We start from the raw sequence: 19,797 nt of genomic DNA on the forward strand, positions 1-19,797 counted from the left end.
TCTATAGATTTTCCCAGTAAGTATTTGACGTTGTTCTCCAGCTTCTCATTTTTTTTGTTTTGTTTGACTGATTCTTGGGTTCTCTGTGAATCATTCATTTCTATTTGTTCCATCCTGACTTTTAAGGAGTTATTTTCTTCTTTCACAGTTTTTAGTTCTTTTTGTAAATGCCCAATTTCGTTTTTAAATGAATTATTTTGCTCTATTGAATTTTTTTCCATTTCCCTAATTTTTTTTTTGAGAATTATTTTCTTTTTCCAATTCAGAAATTCTATTTTCTTGAGACTTTTTTATCTTTTCCAATTCAGAAATCCTACTTTCCTGTGTTTTTTTAACCTTTTCTAATTCATAAATTTTGTTTCCCTGCATCTCCTGTGAATTCTTTATTTTTTCCAACTCCAATTTCAGGACTGTTGTGGGTCTGCTTCCCTGCAGCTTCACTGGAAACTGAAAGTTTCTTACTGCGCGCCTCACGCTATCACCAGCCTTCGGACGTCTCCGGCCCCGCTCTGGAGACAGGAGCGGGGAATAAGCAAACAGAGAGCCAACGTGTAGCAGAACTGGTCTTTATTGTCTGCACCCAAAATGTCTCCCCGAGCTGCCGCTGGCTATTCCTCTTATAGAGGATCTCGGACCCTCCCCGAAACCTCCCATCGTGGGCGGGGCCAGCTCCCTTATCAATGCCCAGTCGGGCTTCTCCTTTTATGGCCAGGCGACTCATAGCTCTATGCATCCACAGACACGTAGCTCTATTAATCAACCTGGAGCAATATTCTGGAGTTGACTGACATTAGGGCGGCTCCCTTCCGCACAGAGAAGATCAGTTCTAGGCCCTTTACAATTCCCCCTTTTTGTTTAATAAGAGGGCGGTCTAATACAGCCATCACAACTCGGAAGGACATAAATGGAGGTAGAGCACCAGGAATATCAATTATGAAAAATATCAAAATAGAAAATATCCAGAGCACCAGAAATGGAAATACAAATAGATAATATCGAAATACATATACAACATTAGGCTCATTGATCAGGGGTTGATTACAAATCTCCTTTGGCATTTAAGACATAAGATGCCTTAAGTTCTGTCAGAGACCGACATAGTGCAAAAAGTATGGCTCGAATTATCAAAGGCAAAATACACAACATAAACAGTACAAGGACTAGGGCAACACACCCGAGAATTAACCAGTGAATTACATTGTGATAGTCAAGCCCATTCAACCATGCCATCAACGAGGAGGTCGATTCCTCCCATTTCTTATTGAAATCAATTGTCACATTCTCCAATCCATTTATAATTTTGTCAAGGGCCATTAATTCATTTTGTAAAGACGTTTGCATAGAAGCATTATGTAAAAGACGTTCAGGATATGCATAATCAGAGGAATTATATAACACAGGTAAAATACAAGAGGCACAATATAAAAAGCTACAAGTAAGTTTCACATATCGGGACAACAAAGCTTGTTGTTTCACTAACTCCAAGGAAACATATTGCAGTTGAGTTATTTGAGAAATCAGCATAGAGTCTATGGCCTCCTGGTGTCTCCAGGCCAAGTCATTTTCAGTCATGTACTTCTGCAGCTTCTCCGCCACAATAGTTAATTGTGTATTCAGTTCTCTTATCTGGAATTCCTCTGTGATACTCAGAGCCAAGGCCGCCAGTGATAAAAACATACTGCCACCTTCCCGTTTTCCTCTATGGTGCAGATTTTTCAACAGTCCTTGAAGAACCCCTTCTGCTTTGGTTATCTTATAGTTTGAGTTCAAACATATCAGGAACAATGCATTACCCAGAGTCCACAATTGTCCTTCAAAGCTATAACACAATGTACTATTTGGAAAAACTCCCCCTCTACAAGTGGAATTCTTGTTGCCAAAAACCCGATGCCATTGGGTAAAAGTCAACTCCCTGTCCTGATTATTAGATATATGTAACTGCATTTTTATCCTATTTGTAACTAATCCCACTTTCCACAGATGTGGCTGCAGGACATGATTAGAATAGAATACAGGAGCAATTAGTTGAGAGTGAGAATCGGCATTCCGATCCCAAAACGTCAAGTTCACAGTGCCATCTTGCAAAGATATGCTTTTCCTCATTAGTCCTGTACTGCATTCCCTTAATTGTCCAAAAACTACACCCAACTTTGAGTCTATACAACTCAGCAAATCAGTACATCGCTGTCTCACAGCATTCATTGTATTTTTCCCATGTATTTCCTTCATCTGCACCATCATACTGGTACTTATATTATTTAACTCATCATTACTGTGTAGCAGATGACTTCTATTCAGCCTTTTCATGGTTGCACACCAATCATTCCCTTGTCCCTCAAGAACTATGCACAGTGGCAAGTGGGTTGTCATAAAAGTTAGGCTGTCTTTACTTTGTTTAAACATTTGAGGTTGTCGCTCTGGGTACCCTGGGTGAATGTGTGAGCCTACCAAGAATGAGCCATTACCAGTCAATTTTAAAGGGATACTTTCATGAACCCATGTCATCATTCGTAATTTGGGAAGATTAGGAGTTATAGCCCAATGAGTTGGTGCCTTAGCCGCGTGTAGAGTATACATTGGAATCATACCCTTGCCATCTTGTTTCTTACCCTCCGAAGGAGGGCGTGGGGTGATAGGGGGACTCTTCAATAAAAATATAACCCCGCTGTTAAAGGCTAAGGTCTTTTCCCCAATTTCATTGGTGATAATCGCGTCATAGCAGGATGCCCTCTAGGTATCATTGACTCGCTCAACTGACACTATCAAACATAATAAAAAGGCTGCACCGTCAAATGACTGAACTCTACCTTTAAAAGGGAAGCAAGTCTGCATCTGATTAACCCTAGAGTGTTTAAAGCAGGTAGTATTTTTCCCTAGTAAACTTCCAAACCTTTCTCCAAAATCCTTCTTCCAAACTCTATGCGGCAGCACCAGCAGTTTGGTAGGATGTTCATGTAGAGGACCATTAATTATAACTGAAATATTCGTAATTGCTAGTGTCAGACCTATCTTCCATAGGTGATTCTGAATATGCCCTTCCACTATGGGTGTTGGTGCAACCAGTACCGGTGCCTCATCTGTCTCCCCATTCCAAAAGCTGATATTAACTTCTGGCAAAAAGGGCCCTTTACGAAACACGCCCGTGGAACAACTGATCAAAGGTGAAAATAAAGGCGAGTTCATAACCAGGGTACAAGGGGGAAGGGGACTTTCAACTTTATCTTCTATCTCATGTTCCACGTGGGGAACAGCCATCATTTCAACTATCATCTCGCTAGTCAAGTCATTTAGGTGGCTCGTTTTGAGGGATGATTGCTTAATTCTAAAAGGTTCCAGCATAATGCATGAACTTATCTTTAAGTTATATGTCAGGCATAAAGGGACATCCCGAGTAATGAAAGTGAGCTTCTTAAAATGTTCCTTCCATATTTTTGATTCTTTGTACTCCCCTATCCCTTCCAAAAAGGAAACATTTCCTAATGTGGCTAATGGTATAGGCTGATGACGCCAAGTGACCATTTGAAAACTAGACAAATCTGCAATCATATTTCTCTCCTCACTCTTCACCCCTCCTATCAGGCTACTTAATCCTAACAACATGCATGCAATTTGATTCATTTGCATTTGAGTTTCTCGTCTTCCTTCTCTTCTCTTTGCTCGTTGGGTTCGGTTTTTTCCATTTCTCCTCCTTTCTCCTCTGCCCCGATGGATTCGTCTTCTTTTTCTCATACCAACCTGGTCCTTCTGATCGGGATCCATCTTTTCTCCTTTTCCCCTGTTGAGACACAAACAAATCCTTTGCCTCTCACAATAACTTTGTAAGGGCCTTTCCAAACGTTATTCTCATCTTTATACATTATCTTTTCCAATCTTAATTCTTTGGAATCATTTTCCGATTTTTCTGTCATTGATTTTCTTTCTGGTTTATTACCCATGGTATTTTCAACTGAAGCCTTCATGGCCGGTGTTAATCCCTCATCGTCAAATTTCAAAAAATTGATAGTGAAGAGAGCTTTATCAATATCTTGTTGAGTTATTTTCTTGCATCCCATTCCCCCTTTTTGTTTAATGAGCATAGTTTTTAAGGTTCTGTTCATTCTAGTTAATTTTCTTATCATGTCTATAGACAAAGAAGGATTTTTGCCAAAAATTTATATAAGGGTTTGGCACATACATCTGTGCAGGTGCGGGTTACGGAAGGGCTTCACTAGTTGACTCGTTCCGTATCGTCTGTATCTTGACAGTTCTTTATTAATTGTCTATGCCCAGAGAGGGAGCCACTCTTCTCTGGAGCACAAACATCTCTAGGAATGGCTAGTTCCTAGCATCTAGTGTCAAAAATATACAGAGTTCATGGAACGGTCAAGTTCCCATAATTTGGAAGCTGAGGCCTGTTAGATTTGAGTGAGCTTATAATCCTAATATGAAATTTTAAATTTCTTAATCATTTGGCCTTAAGATCACGAAAATAATAAGAGGACTGAGCTAGTGGGGTGAAATTAGAGTAAATTAATTTCATTTTCCAATACATATGACAATTACACATACATAATTACAGAAAGAACAATAATAATAATATGGGTATGGCTAAACTATTAAAATAAATGGTAGCGCTACCTGATCTAAATAAGAAATCATACCAATGGTGGTTAGTATCCGATGTTACTAAATGAGAGGCCTTGATAAGTTGTCCTGCAGCTATAAGAGTCTGTATTTGATGTTCATTTAATGCGTGCTGATTAGACTCTAATAGTTTCTTCATAACTTAAGATCTGTTTAGGATATCCATATATATTAAGTAAAGCAAAGTAATCAGGTAAGGCAAAAGGTAATACATGAAATTAACACATAACAGCCCATATCTTAACTTGACAATACACAATAGTTCCAGTACACCAAAAAAAAGTACACATAGCATTTTCAGGTCATTGTTTTTCCATGCTTCTGGTAAATTAAACATATAATCCCACATTGCAACAATCTCTGAGCATTTTCTTTTTGTATCTAGGTATACATATTTTGTAAAGAGCATTTGGTCCACTTAAATAATTTACTAATATTTCCAGTAAAACCCAAACTAGTAATAATACTATCATCAAAAATCTGTAGAAATTGGCCTTGATATTATAATGTATTTTGGTGGAGTAGGATCGTCATGGGCAACTATTTGAGCATTTACAGTCAAAGCCTGAGAAACATCTTGTCCAGCACTGCGCAGTCTGCTGGCCAAGATCTCAAGGTCTATTGAATTAACTATACCAAAACCAGTTCCAGCACCACCAAATAAAGTGTCATACCAGGTTCTTTTCTTTCTAACACAATTCATCAGAGGAGGAAAAGTTACATTATTGGTACAAGTTTTAGGAACTCTTATGATTGATGGAGGATGTTTTGTAGGAGGGGGAGGTGTCAGTAATAGATATTTTATCTAATAGTGAGGTTTCAATACCTCTATCAAGATTTTACATGCACAGTTTATCAGTTGCTTTTCAATGTTTGTCTCAGCTTGTTCTCTGCATTCAGTTGGGAAGTCCACACCCTCAGAGTCCACTCTCTTTCCTATGTAGCACTGCTGTATCTGGATCTGGAACAGTCCTTTCCAGCTCAGGGTCAGCTTGTCCTCCTTCCACATCCTAACCAGGACCCCGTCTCCAAGCTAGAACTCATGCACTGTTGAAACCCTAAGGGAGGAGTCTGAGCAATAAGCCTGTTTAGTTGTAAAGTTTTCAGATGTTAAAGTAAAGACATAACATATTTCCTTAAAAACAAATCCTTGGTTTCAAATATTGGATATAAGGAAGAATTTTGAATCCCTTTAAATCAGTTTGCTTTCTTCAACCAGAAACAGCTGCAGCTTCCTATTGCTGCTCTACCCCTGCAAAAATACGTTCCGTCTCACAGTCACCTCTCCGTGACTACCTTTTCCAACAAGTTCCTTCTTTTCCCCACTGATTTCTTCTTGAAATCATTTGCTCCCACTAATAAATCCTTCTTAAATCACCTTTATTCTCCTGTCCCATCTCTCTGTTTCTCTCTTCCCAATGCCTACTTGCTCAAACTTTCTCTGACATACTTTAAACACTTCCAAACCAATAACTCTTCTGACTAGATGCTTCATTTAAACTATTAATTAATTTTGCAAATCAATCTCTCTTGTCCCTTTTCTTTAATCACCTTTTTTTTTAAACTTTAAACTTCAAGATTCATAACCCATAATGATAACAAATTACCCAATGTTTCAGAAGCAAACCAAATAGTTTTTTTTTTTTTTTTCTTCTGCCTGAGTGCTTCAAGGCCACTAGTAAGAAGCTTCCCAGGCGGTATTAAGCAGATAAGATTGTAATGCCATTACTCCCCTTTTAGCTTTGAAAATCTGCTTTTCAGAGAAAACTTTCCCACCAGTTTAAAATAGTCAAGTTTTTTTTTTTCTTTTGTTTTACTTACAAATTGGTACAACAGGTTAAAAAGTTTAAAATCACAAACAATTTTTAAGACCAATACATTTTGAACCACTCTGAAAGAATTACTATTCTGAATGAATTTCAATTTCCACAATTCAGCCTATTATTTTTCTAAGCCTGTAACACAGAGGCTGAATTCTTATCTCTTATGAGCTTGCTAACTTTTAACACAAAACAAAAAATTCAAAGCAGACAAACATACACAGACAGACCAGAGCTCTATTTTTTCTATCCAGGCTCTGCATGCTGTTAAGTTAAGATCCACTCCATTCTTTTTACGGAGTTTATATAGCTATGAAGCATATACTCCTGAATCTGTTGGCTCGATATGGGCTTTAACTATTTTTTGTCCCATGCCTCATCTAACTGCGTCTAAGCAGTCAGGCTGTTTGCTTCTTCTTGATTCTAAAAATCAAGGAGCGCGTCTTTCTACTTACCTTTCCTTGTTCCAGCGAATACACTGCCCAGGTCCCTGTTCAAGGTGCCACTTGTTGTGGGTCTGCTTCCCTGCAGCTTCACTGGAAACTGAAAGTTTCTTACTGCGCGCCTCACGCTATCACCAGCCTTCGGACGTCTCCGGCCCCGCTCCGGAGACAGGAGCGGGGAATAAGCAAACAGAGAGCCAACGTGTAGCAGAACTGGTCTTTATTGTCTGCACCCAAAATGTCTCCCCGAGCTGCCGCTGGCTATTCCTCTTATAGAGGATCTCGGACCCTCCCCGAAACCTCCCATCGTGGGCGGGGCCAGCTCCCTTATCAATGCCCAGTCGGGCTTCTCCTTTTATGGCCAGGCGACTCATAGCTCTATGCATCCACAGACACGTAGCTCTATTAATCAACCCGGAGCAATATTCTGGAGTTGACTGACATTAGGGCGGCTCCCTTCTGCACAGAGAAGATCAGTTCTAGGCCCTTTACACAGGACGTTGTTATTCTCATTTTTCTTCAATCTCCCTCAATTTTTTAAGAGTTTCTTCTAGGAGAGAGTTATGTGATGGGGGGCAGGGATCGTTCCCCTTTGGGTTGTTATCTGCTGACTCTCTGCTGTTAACTTCCTCGGGGTTGGATACCCGCTCTTTCTCTGTATAGAAGGAATCTATAGTTTTTCTAGCTTTTTTGCTCATATTTAAAAAAATCTTTTGGGGTCTGTCCCTGGGGTAGGAAATTATTTATTTACTTCTTTACCAGCTTCCTCCCAGACCAGATGGATGCAGCGGCTCCTGCGCCTGAGCTAAGATAGAGCTCTGGGAGAGAGTTCCCCACCCCCTCCCTGGAGGTGCCTCAGATGTGATTAGCACTGCTGTGCTCGAGGGCGTAGAATAGTAAAGACAGCACAAAGCCCAGCCTATGTGTCCAGGTGGGGAGTGGATGTCTGCAGCAGGTGACGTGAAAAGCCCCTGTGCTCAAACTGGAAGTGTCTGCCAGAAACCGCGGTCCCTAGTTCAAAGGTTCCGCTTCTCTGGGACTTCCTGGAGCTGAGTTCCACTCCCTCCAGCTAAGCTAGGCAGGGTGTGTTGCCTTGTGCCGTATCCACCCACTTGTCAATCTCTTAACTATTCTCAGGTGGTAGCTGAGGCCACACCCCCTGGTGCCGAGATCTGCTGAGTCACCTCCAGGGTCCGGGGAAAATCTGATCTGAGTTTTAAAATATTTTGGCTTTCTCTTCTGAACTGCTAAATAATTAGCAGAGAAGAGCTAACAGCCTGTGCCAGATTCCTTTACCTCAGTGGCTTCTCTGATCGCAGAGCCCTTCCCAGTGCAATGGGCGCAGTATGCGAGCACCCAGCTGTCTGTGCTGGCCTCTCTTCCTCCCCTGGAAACTGACCTTTCCTGTTGAAACTCCAGATTCTCTTCAGCTGGTAAGTCGTGCTTCCAGTCCTTGTGGTATCTATCAGTCCTGGGCTTATTCTGATGCTGATTTATCTAATTGGTTGTGAGGGAGTGAGGACCTTTACAGAGTCGTGTGTTTCTTCTCCGCCATCTTGGCTCCGCCCCCCGCTGGTCATTTCTTACAAAACAATAATATTCCATAACATTCATACACTACAGTTTACCCAACCATTCTCCAATTGATGGATCCACTCTGTTTCCAGTTTCTGGCCACTACAAAAAGGGCTGCCACAAACATTTTGACACATGCAGGTCCCTTTCCCTTCTCCCTTTGGGATATATAACACTGCTGGATCAAAGGGTATGCACAATTTGATAATTCCATATTTCCAAATTGCTCTCCAGAGTGGTTGGATTCATTCACAAATATACTAACAATGCATCAGTGTCCCAGATTTCCCCGCATCCCTACAACATTCATCATTATTTGTTTCTGTCATCTTAGCCAATCTGACAGGTATGTAGTGGTAACTCAGAGCTGTCTTAATTTGCATTTCTATGACCAATAGTGATTTGGAACATCCTTTCATATGAGTAGAAATAGTTTCAATTTCATCATCTGACAATTGTCTGTTCATATCTTTTGACCATTTATCAATTGGAGAATGGCTTGATTTCTTAAAAATTAGAGTCAGTTCTCTATATATTTTAGAAATGAGGCTTTTATCAGAGGCCTTAAATGTAAAAATGATTTCCCAATTTACTGCTTCTTTTCTATTCTTGTCTGCATTAGTTTTGTTTGTACAAAAACTTAATATAATCAAAATTATGTATGTAGTGTTCAGTTATGGTTTCCATTTCTTCTTTAGACAGAAATTCCTTCCTTCTCCACAGATCTGACAGGTAAACTATCCTTTGCTCTTCTAATTTGCTTATAATGTCACTCATTATATCTAAATCATGAACCCATTTAGATCTTATTTTGATGTGGTGTTAGATGTGTGTCAAGCCTAATTTCTGCCATACTAACTTCCAATTTTCACAGCAGTTTTTGTGAAATAGTGAATTTTTATTCCAAAAGCTGGGTTCTTTGGGTTTCTCAAATATTAAATTCTTATAGTGATTGGCTATTTTGTTCTGTGATAAATTTCTCTATTTCTTAGCCAATACCAAATGATTTTGATGACTGCTGCTTTATAATATAGTTTTAGATCTGGCATAGGTAGATCACCTTCATTTGCATTTTTTTTTTCATTAATTCCCTTGAAATTCTTGACTTTTATCTTTCAGATGACTTTTGCTTCTATTTTTTCTAGATCTGTAAAATTATTTCTTGGGCGTTTGATTGGTATGGCACTAGATTAATTTAGGTAATATTGTCATTTTTATTATATTTTCTCAGCCTACCCATGAGCACTTGGCATTTTTTCATCTGGTTATGTCTGACTTTATTTATTTGGAAAGTGTTTTGTAATTTTGCTCATATAATTCCTGACTTTCCTTTGATAGATAGATTCCCAAATATTTTATGCTATTGATAGTTATTTTGAATGGCCTTTCTTTTTGTATTTCTTGCTGCTGGACTTAGTAATATATAAAAATGCTGATGATTTATGTGGATTGTTTTTGTATCCTGAAACTTTGCTAAAGTTGTGAATTGTTTCTAGTAGTTTTTAGTTGATTCTCTAAGATTCTCTAAGTATATCATCATATCATCTGGAAAGAATAATAATTTGGTTTCCTCATGACTGACTCTAATTCCTTTAATCTCTTTTTCTTCTCTTATTGCCAAAGCTAACATTTCTAAAATAAATTGAGTAGTGATGGTGATAGTAGGCAGCCTTGTTTCACTCCTGATCTTATTGGGAATGATTCTACTTTTTCCTCATTACATATGATGCTTGCTGATGATTTTAAATAGATGCTACTGATCATTTTAAGGAAAAGTCAATTTATTCCCTATATTCTCTAATGTTTTTCATAGGACTGGATGTTGGAAATTATCAAATGCTTTTTCTGTATCTATTGAGATAATCATATGATTCTTGTTAGTTTGGTTGCTGATATAGTTGATTATGTTAATAGTTTTTCTAATATTGAACCAGTCCTGCATTCCTGGTATAAATCCTATTTGGTCCTAGTGTATTATACTGGAGATGACTTTCTGTAATCTTGTTGCTAATGTTTTATTTAAGATTTTTGCATCATTATTCATTGGAGAAATTGGCCTACAATTTTCTTTGCCTATTTTCATTACCATATCTGTGTCATAAAATGAACTTGGTTGGACTCCTTCTTTTCCTATTTTTTCAAATACTTTATATAATATTTGAATTAATTATTCTTTGAATGTTTGGTAGAATTTACATGTAAATCCAGCTGGCCCTGGGGATTTTTTCTTAGGAAACTGATTAATAGGTTTTGGATTTTTTTGTTTTTCTTTTTTGCATCTTTGTAAGATGTAATTTCCCTCATTTTACCTCCTTTTTCCTCTTTTTCCAGTATGATCCCTTTTCCACCTCTAGTTTCTTTTTTATATTATCATAATAAAATCAAATTATACTCGCATTCTCTAAGTATACCCATAACAGAAATATAGTTCTCAAGAGTTCTTTCCTTTTACCTTTTTTATGATTCTCTTGAGTTCTGTGTTGTTTTTTGTTCAGTTCTGGTCTTTTCATTAGAAATAGGTAAAATTCACCTATATCATTGAATGTCCATCTTCTTTCTTGAAAAATAATGCTCATTTTAGCTGGATAACTTATTCTTACTGTAATCTCAGTTTCTTTGCTTTTCAGAATATCACATTCCAGTCCCTTCCATCCTTTAAGGTGGAAGCTGCTAAGTCCTGGGTAATCCTAATTGTGGTTCCTCAGTATTTAAATTGTTTCTTTCTGGCTGCTTCCACTGTCTTTTCCTTGGTTCTTAAAGTTCTGAAATTTAGCCATAATATTCCTTGGGGATCTAAATGTGTTTTCTCTTTCAGGAAGTGATCAGTGAATTCTTTTGATAGCTATTTTGCCTTCTGATTCTAAAATATCAGGGCAGTTTTCTTGTAAGATAATGTCTAGGTTCTTTTTTTCATCATGGATTTCAGGAAGTCCAATAATCCTTAGATTGTTTCTCTTAGATCTCCTTTCTAGGTCAGTTGTTTTTCCTAGGAGATGTTTATATTTTCTTCTATTTTTTTAACATTTTGTTTTTATTTGACTGATTCTTGAAGTCTTATGGAGTCATTCACTTCCATGTGTTCAGTTCTAATTTTTAGTGTATTATTTCCTTCAGTTATCTTTTTTAGCTTGTTTTGCAATTGGCCAATTGAGTTTTTTTGTTCATTGCATTCTTTTTTCCATTTCACAAATTTTGTTTTTCAGTAAATTAGTCTCTTTTTCATATCTCTTTTGTAGGACATTAGACACTTTTTCCATTACTTCTTGCAATGATCCTATTTCATTTCCCCATTTTTCTTCTAAATCTCTTTAAGATTCTTTATGCAATCTTCCAAGTGAGCCTTGTGAAATGGGGATCAGCTCATGTCTCCCTTTGGAGCTACATCTGGAGTTGCTTTGCCTTTAGGAACCTCAAGATTTGAGACCTGTTCTTTTTTCTCTCCATAAAAGCTGTCTATGATTTAAGTTCTTTTTGGTTTTTTATTCATTCTTTTAAGGCTTAAGGTTTGTTTAATGCAAAGGAGTTTGCTCTGGGGAAGTTCTGCTGATTAATTTCTAGTGCTGAGTAATGACAACTAGGTCAGGTGTTCTTCTGGGGTTCAGTAGTTTATAATTTGCCTTTTATGGTAGCAGGCCAGAACTCTGAAAGGGTGTACATGAATCTAAGACAGCAGGGTACTTGTAGTTAGATACATATTTGTTGTGAGATGGTGGTTTTCTAAGCACACACTTGTTGTAAATATAATGATGTGGTCAATCTAGTTGGTATATACTTAGGATAATGTGATAATGTGATGCTCTTCAGCTGCCCATGCCTAGTGTGATGTCCTAATGTAGTGGTGCTGAAGTTTTTAAGGGAGTCCCACTGAGAGAGGGCTCTCTCAGCCCCAGAGATCTCAGCCACAGAGACTACTTCAGGCTCCAGACTTCTTTTGTTTGTTTAGTTTGTTTGTTTGTTTGTTTGTTTGTTTTTTTAAATGACAGAGATGACTGAGAAATGTATTGGGAGAAAGGAAAAAGGAAAAGCTAAATGGTGCAAATTATCTGCCATAAAAAAGAAGCAAGAAAATACTTTTACAGTAGAGGGGAAGAGAAGAAATAGAGGGTGAGTGAGTGAATCTTACTCTCATCAGAATTGGCTCAAATAGGAAATAGCATGTTATCCATACCCAAAGAAGGGTGGCAGAAGCTGGGCCCTGCCTCTCATTTCCCTGGGTCAATCTACATTTGGAGGCCCATGGAAGGCCTTTTGTGGCATTTTGGACATGGAGTTTTAGGTCTTCTCTCAACCTGTCTTCTCACTCTATCTCCATCTCTACATTGAGCTCTTAGATATCCAACTTTTCCACACTGAAAACATCTACGAGTTTCTCTAGAAGTCCTTTGCCAGGAGGGGCCCTGTCTTTCTATATTCATCATAGTCTGGGTGTAAAAAGTATTTGTTCCCACTGTAGCACAGCATCTTATTTATGATCTCCTCTAAAGAAGCATCTTTGTCTAATCCCCATATAATTCTTTTGCATTTTCCGTAGGCAAATGTCTGGTCATTATTTCTGTAGCTGCATTCTCTCCAATAGTTCTTTTGACAGCAGTTTGCAGACATCTCACAAAATCTGCAAAAGGTTCATTGGAACCTTGCTCTATTTTTGTGAAAGCCTCCCCTCAATCTTTCTGTCCAGGGAGGGAACCCCAAGCTTTTATTGCAGCCTTAGAAATTTGCTCATATACTGTTATGGGATAATCAATCTGTTCTGAATTCTCTCCATACTGACCTTCACATGCTAGTTGGTCAAAAGTGAATTATGTGTTAACTGCTGTGTGTTTTCCTGTTTCCTGCATCTGACTTGAATTCTACATAATTCATGAAACTCCAAAAGCCACAACAAGTTTTGTTCAGGTTCTAAACATGTCCTAACTATCTATGGATTTCTGGTCATTCAGGGTTAGGATTTCATAAGACAAACCATCTAGTAACATTTTAACATAAGCTGATGTAGCCCCTTTTTTCAAATCCTTAATTTTATTCAAATCAAAAGGAGTATATATTCTCTTTTTTTGACTTAAAAAGTCAATCTGTTTGATTACAGGATATGCATATATAAAATCACTTACATCTTGTCCCTCTCTCTTAGCCTTAAGCAATGCTTTTTCTAATCTTTTCATAGGCTGCTTAACAGGTGATTCTGTTTGTGTTTCTGCCTCTTCCCCTCCTCCTTTTTCCTCCACCTCTGAAGGGTCAATTGAGGGAGGAGATGGGAAATGCTCCTGTTGCTCAAAATTGTACTTAACTCCATTTTAATCTGATTCATCCTTTTCAGCTAGTTTAGATGGATCCTCCCCCTCCTGTCCTTTCTTCCTTTTCTTTAGTCTAACACTTTTTAAAGTCACTTGAATTAAATTGTACGTATGAAGTGCATCTTTGGAAATTAAGTTTTGTTTGAAATTGTAGTGTTCTCCTAATTGCTCTCCTACTAATTTCCACACGTCTATATCTAATTCTCTTTCCTTGGAGAACCAAGAAAATGTGTGGTCTACAGTTTTTAGGAGTTCAGTGATTTCCCCCAAAATTATAATCAATCCTTGGCTTTTCATAACCTTGACAATGCTCTCTAAACATTTTCCTTGAACAGGAACAGAAGGCTGTTTTCTAAAAAATTTGTCCCATTTCACTGAAATTCTGCTTTAGCTCTTTAACTAAGTTTCCCTGATACTCATAGTTATTTCTGGGTCAGAGAGACTTTTCCACTGAGATCTGAATAAGAGGCTTTTCCACTGGAATCAGGATCGTGTCTGTCCCTGTTCGGGTGCCAAAATGTCAAGGCCAGGCTAGCTCCTCGAAGGGCTCAGAATCAGCCAGTTAGGATAAGCAAAAGTCCTTGCCCCACGTTGGGAGCCAAATTGAAAATGTTCTGTCATCTCTCAATTATAATCCTTCTCTAGGAGGAGGTTCCTTTTCTGTAAATTCTTTTCTCTATGATCAGGTTTCTTAGGAGGCTTATGGAGCTTCTAGCCAGAGCAAAGGTAGAATCTGGAATCCTCTTCTTCCTGAATCCTGGCTCTGAATCTCTTCCAATTTCCCTGAAGTTCTCCCGGGAAGTCTTGTCCTTGACCCAATCCAGACTGCCTCCAGACTCTATGTTGCCTCTTTCTATCCTCCCAGAGAATGGGCTTGTGAGTACTCCAGGGGCTTATAGGAACTACTTACAACCAATGAACTTGCTCCTTTTAAAGGTGTAACCTCCTTTTCAGAAGTCTAAAAGTATAAAACTCCTTTTAAAGGTGTGAACTAAAGGTGTGAACCCTGAGCTAGAGAATTGTTAAGTATTGACTTAACACCTAGTAAGAACCTAACATTTACTGAGTCTGAACACAGATTGAAACACATTCTATTTCTATTTTTAACTTAATTTTTCTTGAGGGTTTATATTTTTATTATGATGGGAGATCTGTGTTTTCTTTCACAATGTGACTTTTATGGAAATGTTTTGCATAACTTCCCATGTGGTTTCTTAATTGTGGATGGGGATAAAGTAGAAAACCTAAAATTCTAAAATTCTAAAAACAAATATAAAAAAGAATTGTTTTCAATTTAACTGGGGAAACTTTTTAAATGAATGAATGAATGAAAAATAAAATAAAAGATTAACAACATATGTCCTGTTCATTGTCTTTCCATTGGATTTTCTCCATTCCTGGCATGCTCTTCTTCTACAATTGAGTGCCATTTTTGTAGAAGGGCTTTCCTGATTTCACCAACTGTTAGTGCTGTCTCCTTTTGAGATCACTCTTCCTCTGATATGTATACATTTTATAGCTACCTATTTTGCATGTTTTCTCCCTCATTTAAATGTGAGTTCTTTGAGGACAGTGTGGATTAATAATAAATGCTTTCTGTGCATATCTAGTGCTTATCAAAATACCATCAGTGATTTAATAAGTGCTTTGTGACTGACAAATTTTTCCAGTTACGTATCATTCTTACTGTGTCCTTAATGTTGCTTCTCTTATACAATTTACTGGGTCACAGAATTCCAAAATCTTTTGAGTTCAAAGAGATCTCAGTGAATATCTATTCAAACTTATATGATACCCAACTGTAGTCTTTTCTTAAAAAACTTTTAAAAAGGATTTTCCTTAGCTTCTTATATTGGTACATTCTATTTTGGGATTGCTTTAATTCTTGGGAGATATTTTCTTTACAAAAAGCTTAAATTTGTCTCTGAAAATGAGAATATTATACAATATTAAAGATAAAAATACATAAGATGTATGTTTGATCCCACATATTTATTTTATATTACTATATTATTTTATTTTATAATATTATACACCTTATGCATGTTTATCTTTAATATGTATATATCTTTAGTACATCTTCCATGTGACAATTTTTAAATAGAAACATATTATTCTTGTGTTAAATTTTCTCTTTTCCATGTTAAATATTCTTACTTCCTTTAATTGACCTTCACATGGTATGAACTTGAGGCTATCCACCGTCACTGTGGTCTCCACTGGATATTGTCTAGCTTAATTTTTTTTTTCATATTTCACTTAGTAAATGCAATCTTACCAGAGAGAAGACAGAAGTATTATAACCTCTTTATTTCTCAACACTGTGCTATACCAAATGAAGTTTAAGATTTAATTTACTTTCTTGGCTGACATGTCACACTTTTGAATCTTATGTAGTAGCATACAATCCATTAAAATCCTCAGACACTTTCAGATGAGCTACTATCTAAACATTTTTCTTCTATCTTGTACTTGTAAGGTTACACACATCTCCCATATTATATTTATGAAGTTTATTTCTTTGAAACCAATTGTAAGTTTTTATAGATACCCTTATAAAATTTGACCTTATTCAATTCAACTCAATGTTCTCTTACTTGTCAAAATCTTTTGTAATCCTGACTGTATTGTTTTATGTATTAACTCTTCTTATAAGCTTTGTGTCATCTGCATATAAAATAATCATGGCATCAATTCCATTATCCAAGTAATTGAGGAAAACATTAAATAGCACAAAGAGATACTGGGGTTTATCCAATAAACTTCTATCTAAGATGTTTTGAATAATTGACAATTATTCTTTCAAATCAAGACATGGGGACAGTTCTCAATTCACCTATACACTATTATCACAGATCTTACTATCTTGTCTTTTAGGAACAATAGTATTAGAATTATTACAAAGATTTGCTAAGGTTTAGCTAAATTTTATTTTTAAAAAAAAACATTTCCCTCATATACTTTGCCAAAAATGTGAAGCAGATAGTTCTGGTATACCTGTTTTTTCATAAAATCATACATTTCATATACTTTATTCTTTATAACCATTATTTTTTTTCTAAAAGCATATTGAAAATTGTTATAAAATCACATCCCAGAACTTTTTTAGGAATTGAAGACAAGAGCATTCACAGATCTATTGTTTTCAAACTCTATTCTATTCCATTTTTTAATTGTTTCTTTGTAATGCATTGTTGAACTAAGGGCAACATATTTTTCTCCATTGCTTTCCAGTGACCTACTACTTTAATTTTTTTTTGAGTGTATTTTATTTCCTGGCACATTAACTATATGGCATCATTGGAAGAAAATTGATGTTGAAACTTTATTTCAGGGACAAGTTTTGGTTCATTAAAAACACTTTGCAATTTCCCCAAATCAATACTGCCTAGTCTCCTTTCAGTTATGAGAACAGATGTGTGGTTAGGAGGTGGAGGGAGTTTGTTCATCCAGAATATGAAGATCATGGTCTACTTCTATCAGCAATCCAGTCAAATACCTATAACATATCCTGGAAAATATTTATTAATTAATACAGAAATTGAGATTCTAATAACTAACAATCTAAGAACCCACTTTCCTATTCCTATAAACTGTTTACAAAAACCCCTTGGATATGTATGAAATATATCTTTCTTAAAGGTATTTAAAAGGAAATAAGCAAGATTCTATAGGATAATATATTTTAGTCATATTTGACTACAATGTAGAAAGAACATTAGATCTCACTGTGTTTATTTTCCATTGACTATTTTTTAAAGCAGAGGGATGGCTACTTTATATGGACTCTATCCACTTTGTCAACTGGATGCCTCAGTTTGTTTGTGTATGTGTGTTTATGTGTAAGAGAGAGACAGCGACAGAGACAGAGACAGAAACAGTGAGAAAGAGAAACGAACATAATTGCTTAGGCACTCATAATAACTTAAGTGTGGAATGTGTTGTAATGTAAAGGGCTAGAACTGAGCAAATGCACTTGGATAATGGAGCACATGAGACTAATTGCCAATTGGACAATTCTCTATTAACATGTTTAAAGGTTGATACTCCCCAACTATTCTGTGCTGGCTTGATTGGTGGGACAAAGAAGGGAAAGTGACTTGTGTGGGTAGAGTAGGAGGAGGAAATTGAGGCATTCTCCTGGCGGTGGAGAGAGAGGAAGGCGCTGTGGAGATTGCTAGATTTAATCCCCTGATGGTGACCCTAAAAGACCAAGAATAAAGACTTTTTGTGATCCTGACTCTGGCTGATTTCTGGGAAGACAGAGTTCCAGCATTGTAAAAAGCATCACTGGAAAATAAAATACCTGAAAAACTATAAAAGATTGGAAAATGACAAGAAAATAGTGTGAAATAACCATATAGTGAATAATTTTAAATGATAAAATATGATAAGCTCCAAGTACAAATTAGCAATGTGAAAGGTCCAAGGGAACATGCAAATCAAAGAAATCATGTATTCCAAGAAGCATCTTCATTTGGAAACAGAGGGAAATTAAAAATGAAGTTTCCAAACAGGTGAATCTTAAAAAGAGAAAGATAAAAATGAAGTGACTCATATCTATATGCTGTATGTAGTTTACTACATTAATTGTTCACTAAACTTAATTCGTTTTGGTCTCTAGAATATTTTTATTTTTATTGTGCAGGAGTATAATAGCAAAAAAAAAAAAGAAATATGTTTCTAAATGTGACTTTAAAAATTCCATATTCTTAAAAAAATCAGTATCATACAAGGATCTCATATGTCCATTGCAATTCTTTCACACATCATTATTCTCCTCAAAAAATATTTGATAACTTACTAAATATATTGCCTTATAAAGTGTCTTATTTAACAAGTTTCTCTACCTTATCAAAATATTAAAAAATCTAAGATCAATAAAAATGGCATTCATTAGTTTGTTGAAAATTATTTCTGAATTGTAAAGGTAGGTGATAACAAATAAATTTCTCTTGCCTCAATTAAAGTACTTAATATATTGTTTTACCTCAACACCTTTAGCCAATAAGAATATTTCTACGAAATCAAACAAGGATGTTATACTTCATGGGGAGGAAAAAAATAAACAAAATCTTTATTTAGCACACTGGGAAACAATAGGTTTCTTCAAGTCAATCCATGAAATGAAATGGTGCTCCATAGAGTCATGTGTCTGGTTGTAGAACTCAGGTACAACATGGAGAAATAAGTTAGGTTTAATAGTAGATTAGGGGATGAAATAGGGAATTTCTCACAAAGAAGATTTTGTGAATGACATTTACAATTCTGGAAGATTTGAACTTCCCATAGACATTTTATACACACAACATTTTCTAAATAGACAATAATATCATTTTACTATAGAAGGATTTTTGTTTTCTTTTTTGTTTTGTTTTGTTCTTATCATTATATATTCATTACTTACTACAGTGAGAGTCTTAAATATAGTAAGGGCTTAATAACTGTTTTTTTATTTTTTTTTGAAATGCATTAAAGAATTGTAAGATCCTAAAATTTCACTTGAAAAATCCTCAGTGACCATCTATAACTATCCATACCCATAAATAGAATGCTTGTTGTAAGACAGCTGGTGATTATCCATGTTCTGTTTGAAGATTTCCAATGAGAGAAAATCCATTATCTCTCCCACCCCTTACATCATACCATTAAAATTTCCATGCCATAAAATTTCCTAGATCTCCTCTTAGTTTTCACTACATTTTCCCTTGTTCTGCTATGTGGAGGACAAGTCTAATCTCTTTTCTAAAAGATAACTTCTCTAACATTTGAAAATAAGCAATATAATTCCCAAGAAATTTCATCTTGTTCTCTAAGTTAAACATTCTCATCTCTTTCAGCTAGTCCTCATGTAGCATTCTATTGCCTATCATCTAAATGCCTTTCAGCTTATAGATGACACTTCTAAGAGATATGATGCCCAGATATAGTGTCATCATGGTAATATGTAGCAAAATAATATACTCTTTAATATCAGGAAACTATCCTTTTCAATGCAGTCCATTCCTATTTTACCTTTTTTTTTAGCTATCATATAACAAC

At 36.3% G+C, this 19,797-nt stretch overlaps 1 protein-coding gene across 3 annotated transcripts; it reads right to left on the bottom strand.

The window, feature by feature from the left end:
- Positions 1-554: 554 nt before the first annotated feature.
- Positions 555-7,162, bottom strand: LOC141545588 (uncharacterized). Of its 3 annotated transcripts, XM_074272702.1 has the most exons (3): positions 6,899-7,162; positions 4,641-5,694; positions 555-3,775 (listed from the first exon to the last, which is right to left on the bottom strand). In XM_074272702.1, exons 2-3 carry the CDS (start codon positions 4,760-4,762, stop codon positions 2,731-2,733), a joined length of 1,167 nt encoding a protein of 388 aa, XP_074128803.1. In that variant the 5' UTR covers positions 4,763-5,694; positions 6,899-7,162; the 3' UTR covers positions 555-2,730. The 3 variants fall into 3 exon arrangements, with proteins under 3 accessions (XP_074128803.1, XP_074128802.1, XP_074128801.1); XM_074272701.1 differs by lacking the exon at positions 4,641-5,694 and having other exon boundaries at positions 6,899-7,152; XM_074272700.1 differs by lacking the exon at positions 6,899-7,162 and having other exon boundaries at positions 4,641-4,794.
- Between the last annotated feature and the right edge of the window lie 12,635 nt (positions 7,163-19,797).

This window comes from Sminthopsis crassicaudata, chromosome 6 (genome assembly GCF_048593235.1).
Source record: "Sminthopsis crassicaudata isolate SCR6 chromosome 6, ASM4859323v1, whole genome shotgun sequence".
Taxonomy (NCBI): Eukaryota; Metazoa; Chordata; class Mammalia; order Dasyuromorphia; family Dasyuridae; genus Sminthopsis; species Sminthopsis crassicaudata.